The sequence below is a fragment of the Sinocyclocheilus grahami genome, unplaced genomic scaffold, assembly GCF_001515645.1.
Source record: "Sinocyclocheilus grahami isolate Dianchi unplaced genomic scaffold, SAMN03320097.WGS_v1.1 scaffold251.1, whole genome shotgun sequence".
Taxonomy (NCBI): domain Eukaryota; kingdom Metazoa; phylum Chordata; class Actinopteri; order Cypriniformes; family Cyprinidae; genus Sinocyclocheilus; species Sinocyclocheilus grahami.
In genome coordinates this window covers 1,084,096-1,109,409 of record NW_015505430.1, presented here as the reverse complement: position 1 = coordinate 1,109,409, position 25,314 = coordinate 1,084,096, and the positions used below count along the sequence as shown (strand labels likewise).

The window sequence follows — 25,314 nt, the reverse complement described above, 5'->3', positions numbered from 1 at the left end:
ATCAGCTATATATTGCTTTTGTTTAGAGCATTTGTAGAGTGAAACTTGCTTGCATGCTTTGATTTGTGAAAGATTTATTGGTCTGAGTCGGTTCTTTTCACTGAATCATTCAAATGGGTTCACGTATAAGTCTGAATGATTCATTATTGAATCAGTCTAAATCCAAATTATTTTTCTTTCATTCTTAACATAGACCATCAGTATTGATTCATACTGTGTGCGTGTATGTGTATATATATATATATATATATATATATATATTAGTATATACTGTATATATATTTCTGTCATGACAACGCTCTGAAAGGTTAGCATGGTAATGTACATGACAATGTTAAAGGGGTCCTATTATGCTCTTTTACAAAGTCTCGATTTTGTTCTGGGGGTGTAGAACAGGCTCTCATACTAGGTTGTTCGAAAAACACATTGTTTTTCACATATTTTACATTATTACAACACCTCTCTCCCCAGTCTGGCATGAACGGCTCGAATAGTTCCTGTATCAAATGAAGGCCCGCCTTCTGAAATATGAAATGTGCTGTGATTGGTTAGCTGGGCCAGTGTGTGTTGTGATTGGCAGCACTCGGCGCCTGGTCGGGAAATGTCACGCCCCTACCATAGCCGCTTGCGAGCTTCAGTGTAAATATAGCATCAAAATCAAATCAATTTGAGCATGATTTAAACCCGGATGATTGTAACCACTCTAAGTTCGTCTGCCTTGGGAAAGCTAGCGTGTCTCCGATATAGTGATAACACTCGTTGCCTTCTCTAGTGCAGCTCAACCAGGTCTTGTCCCATTCGTCGATATTTGTGATATCACAAATCCCGGATAATATGCATTGTAGTCCAAACGAGTCGTTCATTGTAGTTTTTGGAAAGTAAGAGTAAGTACCGAGACTTGCTACTGCCAATACATCCACAGACATGCTGCTGTGAGCATGTAAGAAATACTGCTGCTGCACATATAACATATATGAAATAACCCCCCAACAAAGCAGGAGACACAGAAATGGACAATATAAGCCAATATATGCATGTCGCTGAGTGTAAGAATAGAAACTGCTGCATCAGCGGACCTGAGTATATCCACACGCATAGAAAGAATAAAAACAGGATAGAATAGAACAAAATACCCCCAAACAAGCAGATCTATCGCCAAGACATATGTACTGGTGCTGCTTCAAAGATCCATGTGAACGGCATGAATTACTATCTATGTGTGCCTGGGCTACCATGCCGACCGGCTTAACACTAATAAGATTGTGCATTATGTGTAGTTAACAAATAGATATACTTTGCAAACTGATGAGATAAGAAACCCCAGTAACCACCTGAAGCTAAATATCATAATTAAAAGTCATTTGATAATTGTCATTGACATAACTTTTATACTCTTATTTGTATAAAGCCATTAGGATGATAAAAAAAGCATGCCTCTGATGCTGTGTGCTGCTGAAATCAACCACACATTCAGCACAGCTAATGAAAATATCCTTGGAAAAAAACATTACTTTGAGGTTATGCAGCTGAATATGGTGAAATACGAATGCTTATTTCATTTAAACCTGTTCTCATGTTCGTAACTTGTCAGCGTGTCCTTGCAGCAATTACATATGCTAGACTGCTTGTTGCTGCAGCTGTATAAACACAGTTGCATAAATGCTGCTGCTTATATGCTTAGTATTTTGCTGCTAAATGCGAATCCAAGACTGTTAAACATGACGCTTAGGTTAAAACTTGTTTTGTTGTTGCTCATTTAAAAGTTAATAAGGCAGACCACGCAATATGCACAGTGAAATGGAGTATAAGAGCGTTCACTTATCTTAGATGTTGATGTCAGATGCTTTCTGAAGCGAGCTGCAACTGCTACAGCAAGCACAAGCCGAGGATTTGGATGTTGAGCAGTAAGCTCATTGACTGCTAATGCTAAAAGAAACCTATCAGCTGTGCCATGTAAACTATGATGTGTGTGTGTGTGTATATATTATATGTGTGTGTGTATGTATATAATATATATTAAATATGTATGTATGTATGTATATATATATATATGTATCGGGTGGTTCTAGGATTTCATCCACAGGGGGTGCTGAGCCCACAGACAGATCATTAGATACAAAGATACAAATTACCTAAATAAACTTTATAGTACTTGTGAAAACTGTATAATTGTATGAAGTAAATATATACAAATATCCATTAAAGCTACAGAAGTTACTTAGTTAAGAGCAGCGAGTGATTCTCTGTTTTTCTTTTGTTGTTTGATCAACATTAACATAAGAAAAGCACGGGTCCGTTATATTAATGCACATGCGATATTTTCTTAACTGTTTATGTTCACTTAAGACATAACCAACTGATTTTACGTTGATACTTGTCAAGACAGCCATTCTGACATAGTTTTGTGCCCAGTGGCATGGGGGGCCGGGGGGGCTCGAGCCACTGCCCATTTAATCGCAGATGCTAATGTGCCCTTTCGGTTCACGGACAACAATTTCTACCCCCGATTGTGCCCTCGTCACGCCACTTCTCCCCTGCCCCTCCAGAGGTCTATGCATGCCACTGTTTGTGCCTATTTGCTGAAAACGTGAAAGAGAACTCAATTTGGTATTTGCGTGCTGTCTGAGAGACAGCTTTTTTGTGTACGTGATCTATGACAGCCCACCTAAAAAGGGCCTAGAACCAACCCTGATATGTATAGAGATAGTTCCCATTCAGTCAGTCACGTTCAACGTTACGTCAGTGACTGACGAATTGGGATCTCGCCCGAGAGCCCAATCACCGCTTAATGTTAAATTGATCATATCTCAAAAGGAACTTTGAAATTGAAATGTTGCTATGCCAATCGTGCGCACGATTTACTAATTGGTTCCCTCGATGTACTAAAACATGCACACGATTGCTATTTTGTTCCCTCGACTTGCTAAATCGTGCGCACAATTTACTAATTTGTTCGCTCGATTTATAAATCGTGTGCACGACTTAGCAAATCGAGGGAACGAATTACTAAATTGTGTGCACAATTTATAAATCAAGGGAACGAAATGGTAAATCGTGCGCACGATTTAGCCTATTTTTTTCCTGCATGCCATGTGCGGGGCTCCGTACTACTGTTCAAAAATTTGGGGTTGGTAAGATTTTGGGTATGAAGTCTCTTGTGCTCAAAAACTGTGTTGATTTGATCAGAAATACAGTAAAACTAATATTGTGAAATATCATTAGAATTTAGCAACTATTCTCCAGTCTTCAGTGTCACATGATCCTTCAGAAATCATTCTAATATGCTGATTGCTGCTCAAGAAACATTTCTAACTGCTATCAATGTTGAGAACAGATTTGTTGCTTAATATTTTTGTGGAAATCTTGATACTTTTTCAGCTTTCTTTGATGAATAGAAGATATAATCTTTGGAAAAAAAAATCTTACTGACAGCAAATGTTTTGAATGGATTAGTGTATATTGTTCAGTATTGGTCATTTATCAGTTATCAGCCATAACATTAAAATAATTTTAGGCTTATCATATCTACCATAGTTTTAATATCATTGCATCCCTAATGGAAATAGATTGGCCAAAAGTGTAGGAACCTTCAGATTGCTTAACATCTTTTCTCTCTCTCTCTCTCTCTCTCTCTCTGCAGATTGGCTCATATTTTGGCAGTGAGGTGTGTGTGGTGGATGTGGATCAGGACGGAATAACAGATATCCTGCTCATAGCTGCTCCCATGTTCCTGGGAGCAGGAAACAAAGAAACAGGCAAAGTCTATATCTACTGTTTGGATGGGGTGAGAACCACAGTGGCAGTACTGTTTGTTTGATGTATATGTGAGAGACATACAGAGAGAGATTCATGCTACCATGCTAAACAACATCCTCTAGTCTTAAACTTATGCCATTTTTGAGAATTAATGTCTAATTGCATAAACATTTTATCTGAAATCTGCTCCCCACTATTTCTCTCTCTGATTCTATATTTGTCTATCTCTCTACCAGGATGGTTTTGCCCCTAACGGTACGCTACATTCTCAGAAGAAAGCACAGGATGCACGCTTTGGTTATGCTATGGCAGTAGCCCATGACTTAAACCATGACGGATATGCTGACCTGCTTGTGGGAGCTCCACTAGAGGATGACCACCAGGGAGCTCTTTACATCTACCATGGCGACGAATACTACATCATACCGCATTATAAACAAGTAAATATATCACTAGTTCATATGTGCAACCAACCACAAGTCTGAGACCACTGAGACCAGACAATCTGTAGATATCACCAAAAAAAATTTACATGTAAAATAAATAAATAAATATATTATGATGAAAAATGAAGAAATATGCTTACTAGAAATGTAATATATTTCTTTTTTTTAGTTGAAATTGAACTGAAATTGATAGGCTAAGTATTGAATTTGTAATAATAAAAAAAAAATTCAGTTTTGAGAATGAACACTACTGTTCAAAAATTTGGGGTCAGTAAGATTTTTTTAACATGTGTGACCCTGTCTGTGAAATCCAAGTCTCAAAATCTAATTATGAGATAACAAGCATCAAAGTTTGATTTCAACCATTCATTTCACTATGATTTCAATCTTTGACACGGCCTTACTCCGTGTCATATTTTCACAGAATGTTCTTTACATATGAATAATCACACACACACAAAAATGACTTTAGCTGTGATTTCACTGGCAGGGTCACATTAAAAAAAAAAAAACTCATGCTCAACAAGGGTGCATTTTTTAAAATCAGAAATATGGTAAAAATACAGTAATATTGTGAAATATGATTACAATTTAGAATAACTATTTTCTTTTTTATATATTTTTAAAATGTAATTTATTCCTGAATCCCTAAAGCTGAATGTTTAGCATCACTTCAGTCTTCAGTGTCAAATGATCCTTAAAAAAATTATTCTAATATGCTGATTTGGTGCTCTATTCTGCCAAGGCCAGACACATTAACATTGTCATGTACATTACCATGCCAATCCCTCCGAGAGTTGTCATGACATGTTTTTACTAACTTTTGGTCAATTTAATGCACCCATGCTGAATACAATGAATTTCTTAAAACAAAAAAAACTGACCCCAGTGACCACTTTTACTAGTAGTCTTTACATTTTAGACCCCTGTAAATTATACTTTGCATACTAATAAACCTGTCTTTTTCTCTCTGTAGCGTATCCCAGGCTCCTCTCTCTCTGCAGGCCTACAGTATTTTGGCCGTAGCCTGAGCGCTCTGCTGGATCTGGATGGGGATGAGTTACTGGATCTTGCTGTGGGAGCACAGGGCACTGCCGTCCTGCTGAAGTACTCAGTGCATCATTACAGTCTTGTGTTTTTATGCATCATCTAAACACTACAATCATACAAGTTGCCAATTCGTCACGTTAAATTGTGTGTCAAACAGTAGTAAAGTCAAGTTCGATTATGACCCGTGGTAACAACTTTGCCCGACTCCTGACCTCTCACTGAACTTTACAGGTCACGCAGTATAGTGCAGATCAACGTCAGCCTGTCCTTCCAGCCACACTCCATCAACGTGATACAGAAGAACTGCCACAGGGCTGACCGAGATTCTGCATGCCTTAATGTCACGGTTTGCTTTCTGGCTCTGTCTCGCTCTCCTGGCTTTTACGGCACATATTTTGGTAAAGTGTCATGTAACCAAAAAGCTTTTTTTCTTTTTAATTTAATTCTTCTATTACTGTACTAAATTCCTTTCATGTACGGCATGTCTATTAATAACAACTCTGATACACTTCCTAACCTATCCTAAACACATCTGCTTATTTTTATAGATATGCAGATGGAGGCCATGTTGGATGACAGAAAGATCTTGGCTCGTGCTCTGTTTGACTACAACTCCCAGCGGCAGACCCTAATGGGCGTCAGTGTTCGTGTAGGCCAGACCATGTGCTACACGCTACCATTTCATGTCTTTGTAAGTCAAAATGTCTTTAAAAAATCAATGAAGTAAAGGATATTGTACAATTAACCGGTCGATATTGCAAAAAGGGGTTGTCTTGCCCTAATGGCCGACGGACTGTACATTATCCTTCTTATTACATGAGTACTCACTGACTGTTTTCAAGGAAAAGTGTTCTTCTCTCTGTTTCTGTCTTCCTTTATATATCTAGGATACAGCTGATTACATCCGACCAATCAGCTTCACTTTGCGCTTCAAAATCAATGACACAGAGAGCGGCCCGGTACTAGATGAGGGCTGGCCAACAACATTCAAGAAGTCTGTGAGTGCTATTCAATTGCACTATTCCTTTGAAAAATAGGAATATAAATAAATGTTTTTTTCCCTCATACTGCTGGCTAACGTAAAGTTTGACCTCTTTTATTGCCTTTAGATCCCATTCTTCAAAGACTGTGGGGAGGATGACGTGTGTGTAACTGATCTGGTTTTGCAGGCCCATATGGACATTTCTGGAACAAGGTAACAGAGAAACTGTCCTCCTGCTGTTTGCATGTGTAGAATACACCTACCCTTACGAAAAATAAGTTTATTCAAGTGTGCTATTAGTATACTTCTTTTCAACTAAAAATAGGAAAGTATACTTTGTCTACTTTTTATGTACTTCTCAGAAATGGGCTTTATGTACTTCTCAGAAATATACTTAAAATGACATTTAAGTATACTTGACTTATACTTAGAAAAAGTCTAAATATATTTTAGCTATACTATAATTGTGCTCCTAGAATACTGTAGGGGGCGCTAGTACACACCTTCTGTACAGAATTTCCAAAAAACACAAGTGAAGAAGAAACCGAAACAACTTCCACGTGTAATCTAACACGATCATCAGACATAAAACAGCATCAAAACTGTGTAACGTTATGGAATAAAATGTTGACCAATACTTACGAGTATACTTGCAGTATAAAACTACTAAACTAGTAGTTTACTGAGACTATACTTCAAAGTGTACTAAAAATGCTACTACAAGTATTTAATTAGTAAACTATCAGTATACCTATAAGTTCACTTTTAGTATAGTTGCAGTACAAACTAAACATTTTGATGTAAACTAGTTGTTTACTACTGTTATACTTAAAGCATACTTAAAAGTATACTTTTATATACTAGAAAGTGGGCCAATTTAGTCCCAAGGAGTATTGAAATAGTACAATTACAAGTATACTACTAGTACACTGATATCTGTATACTTACTACATAAAGTATACTTAAAAATATACTTGAACTTTACTTAAGTATACTTACTAAAATAAACTTGAAGTATACTACTTTTTGGTAAGGGTAATGATCCACAACTAGTCTAAACATGTTGACCATTTCAATAGTTAAAATAGAAATATTTAGAGTAGCCACAGCAAACATTTTTAAAGATTTAACATGTTCATTGACTGCTAAACAGTGATTGAAATAGCATGTGTTGTGCATGTAATGTCAATGTTGCTCTTATCTGTTCTTGCAGGCAGCAACCGTATGTTATACGCAGCCCTCGGCGACGGCTTGCAGTAGAAGTGCAGCTACAAAACCAGCTAGAAAATGCATATAACACTAGCCTCACTCTACATTACTCCAAAAATCTGCACTTCAGCAGTCTGAGTATACGGGTACCACCTCAATCTCTCCTCTTAACTCATACAAGCATATTGATACAAACACATCAGCATATGTGTTAAATATGGCAGTGTGATTGTATTTGCCAAATGAGTAATATAGTTGATACTTCACTAGTAAAGATCATAAATATATATATATATATATATATATACACACACACACAAAATATACACTACCATTTAATAATTTGAGGTCAGATATTTTTTTAAGACATTAATAATTTTATTCAGCAAAGACGCATTAAATTAATTAAAAATAAAAACATTTATAATGTCACGAAAATTTATTTCAAATAAATTCTGTTCTTCTGAAAGTTCTATTCATCAAAGAATCCTGAAAAAATGTATCATGGTTTAAAAAAAAATACAACAATTCGAATATTAGAATGATTTCTGAAGGATCACGTGACACTAAAGAGACCGGAGTAAAGGCTGCTGAATATTCAGCTTTTTATCACAGGAATATAGTACATTTTAAAATATAGTTATTTTATTTGTGATAATATTTCACAATATTACTTTTTTACTGTATTTCTGATCAAATAAATGCAGTGTTGATGAGAACAAGACATTGTTTAAATAATTTTTTTTTTAACTTTTTAAAGTTAAACTTTTAAACGGTAGTGTAAGTAAACAAAATATTCTTATTTGTACACATAATTATACAAAAGTACAGTACAATCCACTATTTCATGAATCACACTTGGTCTTGCTTCTTACAGCAATTTCTCTTTCTGCCTCTTTTTTGTCTTGCCTCTTTCTTTCTCTCCTTCTCTCTCTGTAGGAAGATGCCCAGTTTAAGATTGAATGCACAGCTCTAAGCTCCAACAGTCTCTCCTGTAATGTCAGTTACCCAGTGTTCCGCTCTCAGTCGAAGGTAAGCCTCTGAAAGGACAACGTTTTGTTGTCATGATTCATTGAAACAATCATTGAGCTGTTTTGGTTCATTGACCAGTGATTCTCCCAACTGCCTCATTTTTCTCAGGTGAACTTCATGTTGGAATTTGAGTTCAGTTGTACATCTCTCATCAGTAAGATCCAGATGAAGCTTGTTGCTTCCAGGTACACACACATACACACACACACACACACACACACAAACACACCTTAAACCATTAGCAAATGGCACTGCCCAAGGATGTTATGGCCATTTATTTTTAATAATTACATTTGGAAGATGCATTTGAAGTCATTTTCGACATTGTGGCATGACACTTCTGTGTCATTCTGCGTACAGCACACAAAAATTTCAACACAACATTTGCACATCTACAGATGTAAACAAGCATGTGTTATGTTAAAATGTATACTAAATGTGTGTTTTTCCACAGTGACAGTGTGGAGAGTGAAGGCACATTTTTGGACAACAGTGTTCAGTTACAGAGTATTGTACAGTATGAGCCCAATCTCTTCATCACAAGGTTAGATACTTAATGTGAAGATCCAGTACATACGTCTGAATGTCTGACTGAATAGTTGACCACTAATGCGAACTTCAGTACTTACAGTAGTAGCAGCACACATCTTTATTCGACAAAATGATAATAATAATAATAAATAATTATTATTGTTGTTATTATTATTATGCCAAAAAGAATAATTTAAATTCAAAATGAAAATTCTGCTACTCAGAGTCCTTTTATAGTTCATTCAATTCAATTTTTTTATTAAATAGCCATGAGTAAATAAAGGCTTTTTACATTTTCTTAATCCCGAGTGCCTTGGCCTTATATGTTTTTACGCTGTTTCATCCCTTATCCAAAGAGCACTAATAATAAATAATAATAAATTATTATTATTTCCTTTATACGTTTCCCAACATCACCTTCCCTTTTACACCTAAGTACGACCTTAAAAAATGTATGCATGTTCAGTGTACAGTATGCATATGTGGTTGTCTTATTTCGGTTAATTTCACTCAGTGAATCCAACCTAAACCGCTATGAGGTTCACCCGACCAGGACCGTGTCTGAGGGGACAGGACCCGGGTTCCACACACAATTCAGGGTGGGTGAAAGTAAACCTGATCGGCACATTCATTTATATTTAAAAAATCAGAAAGCTCATGAGTACATGTGAGTATGTTTTTGTTATCAGGTGCTGAATCTGGGCTGTTACGCTGTCAGTAATCTGGAGCTGAGCGTCAATTTGCCTGCCGTGGCTTCAGGAGACAGAGTTTTTGCGACTGTGGTTGATGCTTTCCCTCATAATGTTAGTATCACGTGCATGCGTGTATACAGTCTTACTGTAATTCATATGCATCTTTGTGTTCTTGCAGTTGTTGATGGTTTTTCTGTTTATTTGTAGTCTTCAGGTGTGAACTGCAGTATAATCAGTGATCTTTCGAAGTTAAAGTCCAGTCAGAGAGATGTACGTCCACTTCACCCAGAAAACATGAAGAAAACTGAACTATTGGTGAGAATACAGATACTATGTTCACTGCCGGTTTGGTAATAAAAGAAATTAACAACTGCATTCTATAACTGAAGTAAATCCATTAAGTTTTCAGGACTAACAACGGAATTTTGAGAGTGCGTTTAGTTGATTTGTGCTAAACTTGACTTGAAATTGACAACTTGCTGTCTTTGCATAGACATTGCTCTTTGTCTGGTTAAAAAGTGGGATAAAATTCCTGTTAAGTGTTTGATTTGATGAGAGAATAAAATAAAAACAAACTGGAATGAACCAGAGAGTTTTGGCTGCATATCTACGAAATAGAGAGGGATACCCACCCTAAAATTTCAAATGCATCTATATGTTTTTTTTGTTTTGTTTAAAGATGCAATTTATACTTGTAATTAATAAAGTAATTATATATATATATATATATATATATATATATATATATATATATATTACATTTCATTTGGAAATAAATTGTTACATGATTACATTTTTAGTTTATTTGTATTAATTATTTTAAGTAAATAAATTAAGTAAATTAAGTCATTTTAATTAAGTAAATAAATGTACTTATTTATTTTAAGCACATTTTATTTATTCATTCATTTTAATATTATTATTTTTTTTTTTTTTACTTTTTTACTTTTTCTTTAAACATTTCCACAGACTCCCTAGCACTTCCTTGTAAACACTAGTTTGAAAACCCCTGACCTAAAGTACCAGGGCCGAAACCACCATCAGAGGGTGCATGAAATAATTGTGTTGTATTGTCTATATGTAAAAATAACCGCTAATTTATGTACTGCTGTTAAGCATCTTATCTTTTGCTTTCATATTTAGAATTGCACTTCCTCTTGGTGTGTGGAGATCGTGTGTCACATCCAGCAGCTACTGAAGGAACAGACAGCCTTGATTCGTATCACCAGGAGGATACACGACAACTTCTTTAGACAGGTGACATCTCTCAGACTTTAGTACGCACAGGCAGATGGCTACAGAGGTCAGATGTCTTTACTGGGATGTGTTTGTGTTTCAGTCTCTAACTACTGTGTGCTTCTGTCAGGCCAAGTTTAAAGCAGTGACAATTGTGGGCTCTTACCAGCTGTCAGCTCGAGAGTCCAGTCTGATTACAATGGGAAGTGCTGCCCTCTTGAGGGAGGTGAGAAAACTGACAGGAGATAAACTCCTAAACCAGGAGTGTTCAGACCTGTTCCTGGAGGGCCACTGTCTGGCAGAGTTTAGCTCCAAACTTAATTAAACACACCTGAACCGGCCATTTAAGGTCTTCAGACTCACTAGAAACTTCTTGGCAAGTGTGTTGAAGCTGGTTGGCGCTAAACTGTGCAGGACGTTGGCCTTCCAGGAGCAGGATTTGACACCCCTGTCATAAACCATTGGAAGACAGTTACACAGGGGTCCAAAAGTGTGAGACCACCTGTGAAATGATTTTCTTATTTTAATTTTATGAAATGTTTCTGTTTTACTTTAGCATGCCAATTTGAGCGAAAACTTGAATTCACAAAATCTCAAATTTACTTGATTAGTGACCAAGAAACTGTTCATTCATTCATTTGTTCGTTCATCCGTCCATTTATGCAAAATACTTACTTTATTTTCAGGATTAAATTACATTTTGTATCTGAGGTTTTAAACTTTTGGAGGCCACTGTACTGTACGTTAAATAATGTATGCACATTTAATGTAATTTCTCCAGTTTCTATTAGTTGTCTGTTAGTGTTAAAAAAAAAGAAGCTTGTTGACAAAAATGAAATCCTTTCCTACTAGGCAGTGCCTCCTCAAAAATATTGAATGAGAAAATGATCCACAGTACAAAATTAAAACAACACAAATATTATGAAATTGGTTATTGAGAATGAATGAGTAGATAAAGCCTCCATCACACTATGATTGGCCTATTACTGTATGTTGTTCGCGTAATAAATCCCTCCTATTGTTTCTGTTAGCATTCCATATCCGCAGATAAATCTTAATAAATGATGGTGTTAATGGGAAGGCTTATTAAAAAGTAGTAACCCACTCACTTATATATTGCTGCTGTTACATCAAAATCAAACTTGAAATGAATTGCAAACTGTTCCCTACAAATCATCTCTTGATGTCTTTGTATGTATAGACGGTTTTGGAAGTGCTGAAGGGGCGTTCAATCCCAATCTCTCTCTGGATTCTGATTGGCAGCATCATTGGAGGACTGCTGCTTCTTGCACTCTTAGTATTTATCCTTTGGAAGGTACTGAGCACAACATATAAGCAGGTGTACAGCGGCTACATCTGAAGCGCATTACTACCCAAAACATTTTATATTTACTAAAACTACTAGCACTCAGCAGTCTTAAGCCATGTGTTGAATGTTTCTTCACAGTTGGGGTTTTTCACAAGGAAACAGAGGAAGGAAGAGGATGAGAACGATGACAACTGACACTGCAGAGCAGACTGAGCAGTTTCCTTTACAACCAGGAGAAATGCCTTTTGTAGTCATTACTTCCACTTGGAGACATGGCACTTCTGCTCCAGGACCACAAAATATCCATTATCAAGTCCAGGTGGAATCTACAGACTTATTCATTTTCTTTGCTGATTTTGGGGGGAAATCTGCAGAATGTATTTAAACCTGATGAAATATTTTACATGGAGCTGAGAGTGCTAAAACAAAAAGTGCCAAAGTATTTAATAAACGGACACGTAAAGGGGTAGGTTCTCACACCTAACGTTTTATTTGTATTCTCAAAGGCACAAAAAAGCACATGAATCCCAGTGTTGCAAAAAGTTTTACCGAATGAGAAAGAAGGTTGATCTGTGAAACTCGCTGGCTTCATAGAGCCAGATCATTTACAATTGCATTGCATTGAAAGAACGAGCAGGAAAACAAGCAAATGCACTATTTGTGAAAAAGAAAATAATTACATTTGTATTTAAGTTGAAAACATATGTAGTAATACCATGCAATCAGTTTATTAAATTTTTTTTCTTAACAGAAATAATGTCTGTTTCAGTCTTCATGTTCAAGGCACATGCTTTTTTGACATCAAGACAAATTATGAAATAAAAAAAATTGTAAACCATTAAATAAAAGAATTACATCTTTAGTTTTCCTGTGGAAAATAAAATTGTTCACAACTACACAAAATACTCAACACTATTAAATACAAATCAGTCACTGATTTGTTGCAAAAGAAATAAACATCTCCGTTTGAAAACAGCAATAGTCCCATCTACTCTTCTTTAGCCACCTATTTCACATCTTTTCAAACAAACATCAACAACTTTGTTTTCTGAACTAGCCTACAGTTGCATGAAATCTGTCAGTGAGAGGCCTGTGTAGAGTTAATGTAGGATTTCAGAAGAAATATGGTCTCATCCACCTGGTTTTCACTGGAATCCAACCTGCCACCACGAGCACAAAGAGAAAAGATTAATGACTGGCCGAACATGAATCATGTGACTGATTCTTATGCAGAGAGTAACTGGTTTGTCCGGTACTTGTTAATGTGGTGCCGTAAGGACTCGAGCTGCTGTCTTTCTGGAACTGTGATCATCTCCTCCACCTCCGTCAGCTGGGCCGCCTCTGCCCCTGTGGCCTGCAAGGATGCAAGGATGGCCTCAATTCGCTGAGACTTTTCCAAAAGTCGCCTGTAAAAATCAATTAACAGATTAATGACGTAATTAAGAACTAGTACTTAGATTAAATGTTTTTTTATTGACAAAAGGAGGGACTTACTTGTTCTCTTTGGTCTCATACAGCCGCCTCTCGATCAGGTTGCCAACGGTCTGTATGGGGTCCGCATACAAATATGTCAAAACATTTTAAAAAGACCTGAACAAACACTCCAAGGATGTTTGTATGAGCTCTGTACCTTGTAGCAGTTTTGCAGAAGTAGTCTGGCAGTGGGCAGCTGATTAACTGTGTACAGGTAAAAGGTGCGAGATGGGGCGTAGTCTGGCGTTTTTGGGATTTCCTGCACATACAATACAAAGTGGTATGAAGCCTTATCCAGGGTTATTACAGTTAACTACAACTAAAACCATTTTTTTTTTTTAATTCGCCACTTTAAATAAAATAAACGTTAGCAGAAATAAAATAATATATTTAAAAACTTTATTTCAGCTAGTTGACAAGGCAAACTTTCCTTTTTCAGGTGGTCTAATCACGAGTGGACAGCACTTAATACAGGTGAAAACATGGTCCAAAATGTTTTGTGATCACTTAAACTACTTTTGAAGGTAGTCAGAAAGTAAAAAACGTTTTGTAGTGTAAATGCCAGACAGCATCAAATGACACATACTCACCTGTCGATCATCCAATGAGCTAAGACAGTGGTATAAACTATGCTGATTATGTGTAGCTTTAAATTAAAACAACCATCCAAACAAAACTTTTGACTTTTTAAAATAAATGTTGCATTAGTGGTAATAATAATTATGAACTTTTTTATTAAAAGCTTGTGAGGAAAACTACTACATTGTATGTGAAAAACAGTATGCCAAAAAAAAACCACTAGGTGAAAAGTACCCAGATGGCATATTTCCGACGACATTCTGGAGTGTGCATTCAAAGGACACTTTACTATCCCATAAGGCCATGGGAGTGTGAATGGCAGGTAAGCAATGCAACTGGTGCCGTGTCAAATCAAACATGGCGAATGTAGTACGGATTGTCTTCATACTACCCTCACATGTACTATATCCATATGACACCAGAGGCTTTGCACATTCAAGGTAAAAAAGTACGTTTCTCGCTAAAAATAAGGTGGATAGAACATACATTTTTTAATGGTCGCAAATTTTGTCATGAAATATCATAGTACCTAGTTTTTTGTGTTTTTTTTTTTTTTACTTTGAGCTTTAGAAACTCACTGACATAGTGAGAAATGCTGCTGTAAATCCGTTCAGATGGACAGAACCTGTGAGTGTGTTACCTGGAGCTGGACCAGGTTCTCAGACAGGAGTTTGTACAGCATGTCTTTAGCCTCTTTGGCTGGAATCATGGCAAAATCCTCCACCTGCTTCTGTTCCAGGTGCCGTTTCCGCAGTAACAGACGAAAGATTCGAGCTGAGCGGGAACCAAACCTAACATAAAGCACAGCCACATCATTCAACTAAGAACTAAATCAAAAGATTTCGGGAAGCTAAAACACTACGACTCTACTAACCTCTCTTGGACCACAGACTCCAGGGTAGCTCTGGCCAGGTTAGCCAGTGCACGGTGTAGATCTGACCACAGGGTCAAGGGTCAACCAATTTATTATTAGTTGCCTACTATGTTGTTAGAAAAATTACATACATAATAATACACTACTGTTTACAATTCTGGGGTCAGTAAGATTTAAATGTTTTTGAAAGAAGCCTCTTATGTTCACCAAGGCTGCATTTATTTGATCAAAAACACAGCAAAATAATGTATTACTAATAGAAGTAATGTTTCTATATTAATACATTTTAATGGTTAATTTTTTAATGTATGTATGCTGATTTGCTGCTCAAGAAACACTTCTTATTATAATTGAATTACTTTGTGGAAACTGTGTATAATAAAATATCTTAGGATTCCTTGATTAATAGAAAGTTCAGAAGGACAGCATTTATTTAACACAGAAATCTCAGTAACATTTCAAATATCTTTACTGTCACATTTAATCAATTTAATGCAGCCTTGCTAAATAAAAGATTTAAAAAAAAAAAAAAAACCCATACTTTTGAAAAATAAATAAAAACTATTTGCAGTTAGACATGGACGTATCCTTTTGTCCTTCAGGTGGTGTTTTAAAGGGATACTGACGACATACATTCCTCCTCCACTGTCGCCTGTCTTCCCCACAAATTCCATCTAGTAGAAAAAAATACATATACATTTTGAAGTCATTTAAAACATTCTAAAGTCATTTAACTCCTGTATAAATAGCAACTATAAAGTAGTGTGTATCTGAGTAAGCTTTGCTTTACCGGATCATCCACCAGGAGAGAGAGGTATTGATCTAAAATTGGTCTGGCGATGTTATAACTGGATAGAAGAGCTCGGAAAATCTGATGGAAAACAGTAAGGCTTTGATCACACTTCACATCAATCTGGTTTGGTCTTCTAAGCTGATCTTTAGGACCAACTGTTAACACAGTCATTTGTCATTTTAAACACAAATGAACTCAATCCTAAAATAATTCGACAACATTCTTTAAATGTTTCTCAGTAAGGGCCCTTACGAAACAAAAATGTGCATGTCTGTCCATTACCTCGTTGGCTGAAAGAGCTTGTGTGAAAGCAGCGTGAGCCGGCGTGGTAACTTCACTCATCCGTAACATGGTTCTAACAATCTCACTGCTACTCTACAGGGGAGAAACAGAGAGAAATTTAGCCGATAAAGACCTACATTCTACCAACTACTTATTTCCCTGGGGGAGAAAGTCTAAATGTGAGAATCCAGAACATTCTGTCTCAGATACAGCCGTGAAAGAATATTCAGTCCACAACCTAATTATATCTCACAGCACATCTTAGATTATTTGATATATACAGAGCGGTGGTTATAGTCACCTGATCAAGTTTACAGGAAACAGCGCTAATGATGGCCTGGTCCCTGAAGTGCAGGTGAAAGCGTTGAAAATTCACCTGCCAATAGATCCCGTCATCACCACACTGGAGAGTGGAGAAAACAGATGTACAATGCAAAAAAACTCAACTAATGAACATGTGAATGGGTGACGTCGTCATCACAATCGTAATACCTCACTATTGTCCGTCCGGGCTTTCTTTGCCGCACGCTGGTCAGCTTCACCATCCTCGCTTGAGCGTCTGCGTTTTCCTTGACCTGAATGAACACAATTCAACCACCTAAGTTTTATTCTCAATACAAAATGTGCATGTCTGTCCATCACCTCGTTGGCTGAAAGAGCTTGTGTGAAAGCAGCGTGAGCCGGCGTGGTAACTTCACTCATCCGTAACATGGTTCTAACCATTAAAATAAAAGTCTACCCCAACAACAAACCTTATATCACAAAGGAGGTGAAGGACTGTATTAACAGGAAAAAACAGGCATTTAAGATCAGAGATCACTTACAACTTAAAACTGTACAAAAAGAGTTGAACCAGAAACTCAAAGAAGCAAAGGAACATCACAGGGGGTCAATAGAGGAAAACCTCCAAACTATGAACTCTAAAAAATTATGGGACTCGATGAAAATAGCCACCAACATGAAACTTACTAAGAAATCTTTGAATGTTGTAGATGAACTGGAAAAAGCAAATGAGTTTAACTATTTTTATAAGAGGTTTGACAATCATGATTTCTCAGTTGAATGTGATATGGTGCTTGATAGTATTGCTATTGATGAAACTGATAGGCTAGAGATTGACCCTAAATCTATCAACAAGATTCTTAAGCAAATCAATGTCAATAAGGCCAGATGGCATCTCTGCTTTTCTATTAAGAACATGTGCAGATGAACTGACACCTGCCTGGTGCCCCATTTTCCCATTTTCCAAGAAATCTTTGCATGTTGTAGATGAACTGGAAAAAACAAATGAGTTGAATTATTTTTATAAGAGGTTTGACAATCATGATTTCTCAGTTGAATGTGATATGGTGCTTGATAGTATTGCTATTGATGATACTGATAGGCTAGAGATTGACCCTAAATCTATCAACAAGGTTCTTAAGCAAATCAATGTCAATAAGGCCACAGGTCCAGATGGCATCTCTGCTTTTCTATTAAGAACATGTCCAGATGAACTGACACCTGCCTGGTGCCCCATTTTCCAGAGGTCCCTGCATTCTCACACTGTACCGACACAATGGAAAAAGGCAATTATTACACACGTCCCTAAGAAACCCTGCCCGCAGGAAAATAACGATTTTAGACCTATTGCCTTAACTTCTGTTGTGATGAAGTGCATGGAAAAGCTCATCATGAGCAAACTACAGCTTGATGTAGGCCCACAGTTAGATCCCTACCAGTTTGCATATAAAAACCAGAGAGGCACTGATGATGCAATCAACAGTATAGTGCACCTAGTGACTAAACATCTTGAGAATCCTAAGGCCTATGCCAGACTGTTGTTTGTAGATTTTACTTCAGCCTTTAACACTCTGCAGCCTCATGTTCTCTTGAAAACACTGCAGCGGATGAATGTCAGCCCCTTTATTATTAAGTGGTTCCACTCATTTCTGACTAATCGTAGTCAGCAGGTCAGGGTGAATAGGATGCGGTCTAAACCTTTGACCATCAGCACTGGTGCTCCTCGGGGGGGAGTGGGGGGGGTGTTAGTTCCCCAGTACTGTTCACACTGTACACTAATGAATGTACATGTAGTACTGCTAACAATTACATGATTAAGTTCTCTGATGATACAATTATCCTGGGTCTCATATTAGATACATCAGAATCCGTTGCATATGAACATGAGGTTCAGAACTTTGTTCAGTGGTGCGACAAACATTCTCTCATCATCAACACTAAGAAAACAGTGGAGATGGTGTTTGATCCCAAATCCATTGGAGACCACTTACCAGTGGCCATCAATGACCAGAACATAGCCCAGGTTGATTCCTACAGATATCTGGGCATACACATTGATAACAAACTGACATGGAGTGTTCAGGTAGAAAACATCTGTACTAAGGTTCAACAGCGACTACACTTTCTACGCAGGCTGAGGGTCTTTGGTGTTAACCAGAGAGTGTTGCTTTTCTTCTATCATGCTGTAATTGAGAGCCTTCTGCGGTATGGCATCTCTGCCTGGTTTGGCAATCTCAGTGTACAGCTGAAATCACAGATTACACAGTTAACACAGAGAGCCATGAAAATCATGGAAGTTAAGCAGCATCCCACACTTCAGGCTGTCTTTGCTGAAACTATCATCAGACAGGCCCGAAAAATTATTTCAGATCCCACCCATGTCCTCCACCCTGAGTATCAGCTTCTTCCCTCGGGAAGACGCTTTAGACTTCCCCAGTGCAGGCTTAACCGCTTTAAGAATTCCTTCGTCCCTCTGTCCATCAAAGCTTTAAATGAGAAGTCAGCCAGAGGTTGACCACTAAAAAGTTTCTTAGTATGTGATGAGTGTTTTGACTGAAGTAACTGACCGGTGAGATTGATATAGGGTAGTTTGTAACAGTCTGGGTGGTTCTCTGGTTCAGTGGGCTGTGTTGCAACCGGAAGGGGGGTGTCGACTGCTCCTGAGCTTGATGATCCTGCTGAGGCCAAAGGAGGACAACGCTGCAGGAAATGAGTCTCAACCAACTGGGAAAACACAGAGACAACCTCACTGTAGTCCATACTCTGGCCCTCTGGTGCAAAAAAAAAGAAAAAGAATTTCAATAGGTACATCTCAAATAGAAGTCAAGACATAAGAAAGTGGATGGAGCATATTTCAGATGTAATAATAACGTCCTTTCTCTTTCTACCACATTTGTCTGGTCCTCTTTAAAGAATACAAACAAACAAGCCCAAAAAGTGAATGAAGAACTTGGTTTTAAGAACTGGTTTTAAAAACTCGTATCCTTTTTTTTTCAGCTGTGACAGTCTCAGTCTGCTTTTCATGTGTTATTTTTGTGAAACCCAGCCAACTTTATAATATTATACTAAGTATGAGAATGAAAATTATATTGAATGTTAGAGTACAAAGTTAACAAGTTGAATAAACATTTTAATTCACTTAATCATGGAATAAGAAGCACCAGTACAAGCTTCTGTGTTCAATAAAAAATCTTGTATTAGTCTTGGCATAAATAAACATTTTATTATATATTGTTGTATTTTCTCAGCTAAAAATGGATGCAGTAAAACATATATTCTTATCAAAATAAAAGTTCAAAACTTGAGATTGATTGTGGTACATACAAAAAAACAATTTAATACATCCATAACTAAAATGCATAGAATAACAGTATGTAGGCCTATATTAACTTTCACAGAACATTTCAAGGCAGAATAAAGACTTTTGTCTTTAAAGTGTACAATCATTTTTTATAGGTTTCTGTCAACTCTATAAAACAAAAATATATGCAACTAATTTCCTCTTCTGTATGCCAACATTCCCTTTGTATGGTAAAATAGCTTCCAAAATATTTGCCATTATGCAATTGTGAAAATATGGTGAATGGTGACAATGCAAACCATACCCATACCAAGATGGCCTCAGTTAAGTTTGGTTTAAAGGGGCTGAGTTTGCTTTAAAGTTTATATACTTTATACTGTTTATATCACATATACTGTAAGCCAAAATCCTTTTAAAAAACTATATTTTTTAAATCCTGTTTTGTTTACATACAGTGGGTACGGAAAGTATTCAGACCCCCTTAAATTTTTCACTCTTTGTTATATTGCAGCCATTTGCTAAGCCCTTCAGTCTACTTGTATTCTTATAGTTTCTCACCTGGCATATTGTGGGTCAGCCGGTCTGCTACAGTCTTGACTGTGCTGCTCATAGTCATCTGTCCTCTCTGCAGTATCTCCTCAACAATAAGCTCGCCTGTGTCTCCATAAAGACTCTTGGCGGTGTAGATGTAGCGTGGATAACGGAGCATGTGGAAGACGTGCTCACAGTTGATGCGATATTCCACAGGTCCTGCTGGACCACGACGCCCAGCACCAAACGTACACATCCCATGCTGCACCAGCACACACAGAGACTTCTTGACCTAGCAGGAAAAGAGTGTGTTAAAGAGAACACAATGAATTTACTGGCTCTGCAAAAGGAAGACAGAAAGAATGACACAAGAGAGAAAAGGGTGTGATAGAGAAAGCTTAAGTACATGACATTACCAGGTCAAGAGGAAGTTTGGTCTCATGGGCAAGAGCTCGCAAGTTCAGAACTCCACTGCGGATGAGATGAGTGCCCACTTTCTCCACCACATTTCCAAAATGCTCCTGCAGTAACAGCCCACATAAACGCACCTCCTGCGCTGTCATCTGCAGAAAAAAGAGGAACAACAGATTAAATACCTGATGAAATAACATGGTTTTATAAACACAAATTTTGCAGGACTGACAAATGAGCGGAATCATATTTTAGTGGCAAAATATAAAGCTTTCAGGACAGACCATAAACCCTGAGGCAGTTATGCAGGGTTGTAGCAGCCCAGAGTCTTTGTAGTTTCAATTTAATGTTTTTAAACTCATCTTTAATTGATGAATTCCCAATGAATAACTACACTACCCATAATCCTGAAGAACGATCCACCAATCAGAAGTAGTAAAGTTGCTGTTACTAAAGAAACAAAAACTCCCATGAAGCATTGTGAATGATGTAATTGATGAATGCCTTCACTCTCAAACTAATGGTACGTATTTTAATATTTTACAATAAATTAGTTTTAGTAATAAGTAATGTTGAATAAAAGGTATATACATACATTTAAATAAACTTTAATACACAGTTTTTTATAAATATAAACAATGACTGTGAGTTCAAAATCTGTATTCCACAGTCGTTTCTAAACTGACTGCATCATTAAATTATTTCATTCCAGAGGCATGAGCGGTCAGTGTTGATCTACTGCCAATAAGCCCAGTTATTTTTACTACTATATAACCATAACAGATAAATATGATATATTCTTGATGTGAGCTATATATAAATTATGACTATATATATATATATATATATATATATATATATTAAACTATATATTCATATATATATATAGATACACCTTTTTATTGCTTTATCTAATGTCTAGTAACAACATTTTCTTTTGTATCTGTAACTAAATTAGCACAGACCACACAGTGTTGTAAGCTGTAGCTACAGTAAAAGCTGCATATTAATAGCACTAAAAGAACATCATATTCAAAACGTACAGGAATAATTATTCATATTTAGGTTCTAGGTGATACTCGTCACACAAACTAACACATGAAAGCAGCATTAGTTGCTGTCTAGCCGTTCTACAACTCAAACATCTCATGTAGCCTAACATTGCACAAAAAGACAAATCATGCACATGCACAAACATGAACCTACCTCTAAAAAGTATCTAGCTGTAGGTGTTTTGAGTTTTAATTTCACTTTTTAATCTCACATGTGTTGATCAGGCGGTGTGTAACGATCAGCACTGACGAATTTCCGTGTTCATGTGGAGTTCCAGTGTGATGCCTGATCAGCGATATATATAGATACACCTTTTTATTGCTTTTTCTAATGTCTAGTAACAACATTTTCTTTTGTATCTGTAACTAAATTAGCACAGACCACACAGTGTTGTAAGCTGTAGCTACAGTAAAAGCTGCATATTAATAGCACTAAAAGAACATCATATTCAAAACGTACAGGAATAATTATTCATATTTAGGTTCTAGGTGATACTCGTCACACAAACTAACACATGAAAGCAGCATTAGTTGCTGTCTAGCCGTTCTACAACTCAAACATCTCATGTAGCCTAACATTGCACAAAAAGACAAATCATGCACATGCACAAACATGAACCTACCTCTAAAAAGTATCTAGCTGTAGGTGTTTTGAGTTTTAATTTCACTTTTTAATCTCACATGTGTTGATCAGGCGGTGTGTAACGATCAGCACTGACGAATTTCCGTGTTCATGTGGAGTTCCAGTGTGATGCCTGATCAGCGAACGAATCGTTGCAATGAACTGATTCTTTTAATGATTCAGAAGAACCGAATGTGAATCGCTCGACTATAAAAACTATGTTCTGAGGGTAAAACAATTAGATGCATGACATATTGAAAACATAATATACGACAATATCCAACAAAAATATCAATTTCGCTATAAAAAGAGACATATTGAGAACAGGGCCATCCTAGATGCGCAGGGCCCGGTACGAGGTAGGGAGCGGGGTCCCTCTCGGTCCGTTCACCGCGGGGCCTGGTGCAGCCACACCAGTTACACCCCCCTAAGGATGGCCCTGATTGAGACAGGAACACATTTTGAGCTATTTAATTTCATTTTTTAATATTCATTATTGTTTATTAATCACTCCCTTGATTTTAATTGGACTATTTACAGTCTGAGGCTTGTAGAAAACACATTTCACTGCAGCTGTAAGGATGTGTGACAAATAAACTTGACTCTGAATCAATGTATCGTTTTGACCAGTTCATTCAACCGTCCGAGTGAATCGACTCGCTACAATGAATCGGACTTCCGAACGCTCAATGTCAGAGCGCCTCCCTCTGCAGTGGGCGGACCGATGGCCTGCGCTGCTGCCGCTGTTTGGGACACAGACAGAGACAGTCTCACGGAAAACATGGCGGAAGCTGCGGCGGTCCCTCCGCATCGCTTCTTCTGTCACTGTTGTAAGGGTGAAGTGAGCCCCAAACTGCCGGTGAGTCCGCGTCGCTTGTAACGCACAGCCGGTTCATCTTAGTCGGGTTCTGTACTCCCGCTGTCGCTTTGGCAGGTTTGGCTGTTGTGCTAAAGTTAGCATGGTAGCAGTGTATCAACTTGATGTGGGCGAAAGGCCTGTCGTGCCTTTTTGTTTGTATATACACACTGAAAATAAACGTATTTATCGATGACCGGTGTTTTTAAACATAAGACTGGTGCTCGTACACGGGAAAACGGACGTGTTTTTACCTTTAGCACAAATGCTACACTGTCATGTGTTTTCGTGCTATCTTTCTTTACAAATGGTGACTTATTCACATTTTAAGACATTTTGGGCTTTAATAAATGTTCAGTTCATGCTGTTACCGTTGAGAGATTTTTAAAAGCGTCTTTAAATCCTGAACTCTCTTCAAAAGCGAAACCGGAATACCAAATATTTCTGTTTCTGTTTTAAGTTAGTTGTCTAATCTGTCAATGACTGTTTAATTTAAGCACTTGTTGGTTAGTGTGTCAGTAAGTCAATCCATCATCAGCTGTTCCGGTGAGGAGGAGTTGTGTGTAATCCCTTGTTTACTACCCATTTAACTTAGTAAACGTCTTACTGTATTTAGAAGATGAATCATAACTGGTTCATGCTTGGTGTATATCGTGTGAATGAGGCAGAACAGTGTTCCGAGTTGTGCTGCATGTCAAGATAAGCAGCCATTGTCCTACTTTTGTTGGAGACCCACAGGATGATGACCTGTCTTCTTGACCTGTTCAAATCTTGAGAAAAAAAATAAGGAAGCAGCCTCTTAAATCAGCCAGTTGTGACACACATTACAGGGAGTGAATATTTGTTTTAAAATTCAAATAAATCTGTGTTGTGGTGCTATGCAAATGTGTGTGTCCTCACAAAACCACAGCTATCTATTTGTTAGTTTTCAGTGTTGATGTCAACAGTGTGATTTTCCGACATTGTATTCTAATTGTGATTTTGCTTGTGTTCAGGAGTATATCTGTCCCAGATGTGACTCGGGCTTCATCGAGGAGGTTACAGAAGATTCCAGGTGAGCTTTTCAATGGCCGCACTTCCTCATTCGTTGTCTCCAGTGGCATGTTGCAACTCCTGCACTGCTGCATTAACATGGCAGCTCTTTCAGTGCCTTCTGGAGAATATAAATAAGTTGATTGTGTCACCTGGATTCGTAGCACCACCAAACGGACATGAGAAGTAAAAGATGTGAACACAGAGCTGTGATGTAATTTTTTAGGATTGATACATCAAGAAAAGTTGTAGATCATTCATAGATTGTGCATCCATTCTGCCAGAGGAACATGAAGGATTTGATTGAATTGTGTTGAATTCCAGCTCAGTTTAGTTTGTCATTTTGGAATTTATTGGGGAATTTAGATCAGTGGTTCTCAATCCTGGTCTTAGATTTCCAGCATACTGCACATTGTGGATGTCTCCTCTTTTTATTTATATGATTAGGTCTTTAGTAGACCTGTGCTGTGTCTGAAATCATTATATTTAGTGCATACTGTGAAAGTACATGAAGAACCTCTCGACTGTTATTGATTGAAGTACTTTTGAATGCTATGAATGCAATGCTGGACATACCACATCTTAGTGCTGTGCGGTATGACCAAAAATTTATATCACGGTATTTTTCTAAATTATACCGGTTTCACGGTACATGACGGTACTTTTTTTTCATGCATGACCGGGTGTTAACCATATTTTCTACTGATTGAGAGAGGAAATACTGCAGTATATTGACTTAGAATGCCCTATTTTACTGTCATGATGAGTGAATATTGTAAAAAAAATTACCACACTAAATAGTGACTAAACACGACCCCTTTTAATGTTAACCAGGAGTCACTCTCATTTATAATCGCGGCATCGTCTGATAAAATCAACATGCATCTACACTAAAGAGTTGTTTTGGCTATATTACTTTTTTGTCTCATGCAGCGCACTGCCTGCGCCTGAGTAACAAACTAAAAAAACCAACAAACAAAAAA

At 37.3% G+C, this 25,314-nt stretch overlaps 3 protein-coding genes across 4 annotated transcripts in view; 2 read left to right on the top strand and 1 right to left on the bottom strand.

Annotated features, from left to right (window-relative positions):
- The window catches only part of LOC107598435 (integrin alpha-10-like), a 52,641-nt gene extending 40,098 nt beyond the window's left edge, over positions 1-12,543 (top strand). Inside the window, exons 14-31 of the mRNA XM_016289772.1 lie at positions 3,641-3,784; positions 3,993-4,196; positions 5,179-5,309; positions 5,484-5,650; positions 5,801-5,943; positions 6,140-6,250; positions 6,362-6,447; positions 7,448-7,589; positions 8,383-8,475; positions 8,584-8,660; positions 8,930-9,019; positions 9,521-9,605; positions 9,696-9,809; positions 9,906-10,013; positions 10,842-10,955; positions 11,065-11,160; positions 12,136-12,249; positions 12,382-12,543. Of these exons, the coding sequence (XP_016145258.1) occupies positions 3,641-3,784; positions 3,993-4,196; positions 5,179-5,309; positions 5,484-5,650; positions 5,801-5,943; positions 6,140-6,250; positions 6,362-6,447; positions 7,448-7,589; positions 8,383-8,475; positions 8,584-8,660; positions 8,930-9,019; positions 9,521-9,605; positions 9,696-9,809; positions 9,906-10,013; positions 10,842-10,955; positions 11,065-11,160; positions 12,136-12,249; positions 12,382-12,438 (2,076 nt within the window). The 3' untranslated portion in view covers positions 12,439-12,543. The remainder of the gene's footprint in view (positions 1-3,640; positions 3,785-3,992; positions 4,197-5,178; positions 5,310-5,483; positions 5,651-5,800; positions 5,944-6,139; positions 6,251-6,361; positions 6,448-7,447; positions 7,590-8,382; positions 8,476-8,583; positions 8,661-8,929; positions 9,020-9,520; positions 9,606-9,695; positions 9,810-9,905; positions 10,014-10,841; positions 10,956-11,064; positions 11,161-12,135; positions 12,250-12,381) is intronic.
- Positions 12,544-13,123: 580 nt separating this feature from the next.
- On the bottom strand, positions 13,124-22,455 carry polr3c (polymerase (RNA) III (DNA directed) polypeptide C). 2 transcript variants are annotated; one of them, XM_016289774.1, is made up of 15 exons: positions 22,445-22,455; positions 20,775-20,921; positions 20,386-20,650; positions 19,094-19,297; positions 16,737-16,819; positions 16,546-16,647; positions 16,245-16,337; positions 15,960-16,040; positions 15,792-15,843; positions 15,170-15,230; positions 14,936-15,086; positions 13,874-13,975; positions 13,738-13,787; positions 13,500-13,649; positions 13,124-13,403 (listed from the first exon to the last, which is right to left on the bottom strand). In XM_016289774.1, the coding sequence occupies exons 2-15, from the start codon at positions 20,919-20,921 to the stop codon at positions 13,322-13,324; spliced, it is 1,623 nt and encodes a 540-aa protein (XP_016145260.1). In that variant the 5' UTR covers positions 22,445-22,455; the 3' UTR covers positions 13,124-13,321. The 2 variants fall into 2 exon arrangements, with proteins under 2 accessions (XP_016145260.1, XP_016145259.1); XM_016289773.1 differs by lacking the exon at positions 22,445-22,455 and adding an exon at positions 21,976-22,092.
- A 715-nt stretch (positions 22,456-23,170) lies between these two features.
- Positions 23,171-25,314, top strand: part of LOC107598434 (E3 ubiquitin-protein ligase RNF115-like) — a 9,907-nt gene continuing 7,763 nt past the window's right edge. The window contains exons 1-2 of the mRNA XM_016289771.1: positions 23,171-23,302; positions 24,295-24,353. Coding sequence (XP_016145257.1) covers positions 23,225-23,302; positions 24,295-24,353 — 137 coding nt within the window. The 5' untranslated portion in view covers positions 23,171-23,224. The remainder of the gene's footprint in view (positions 23,303-24,294; positions 24,354-25,314) is intronic.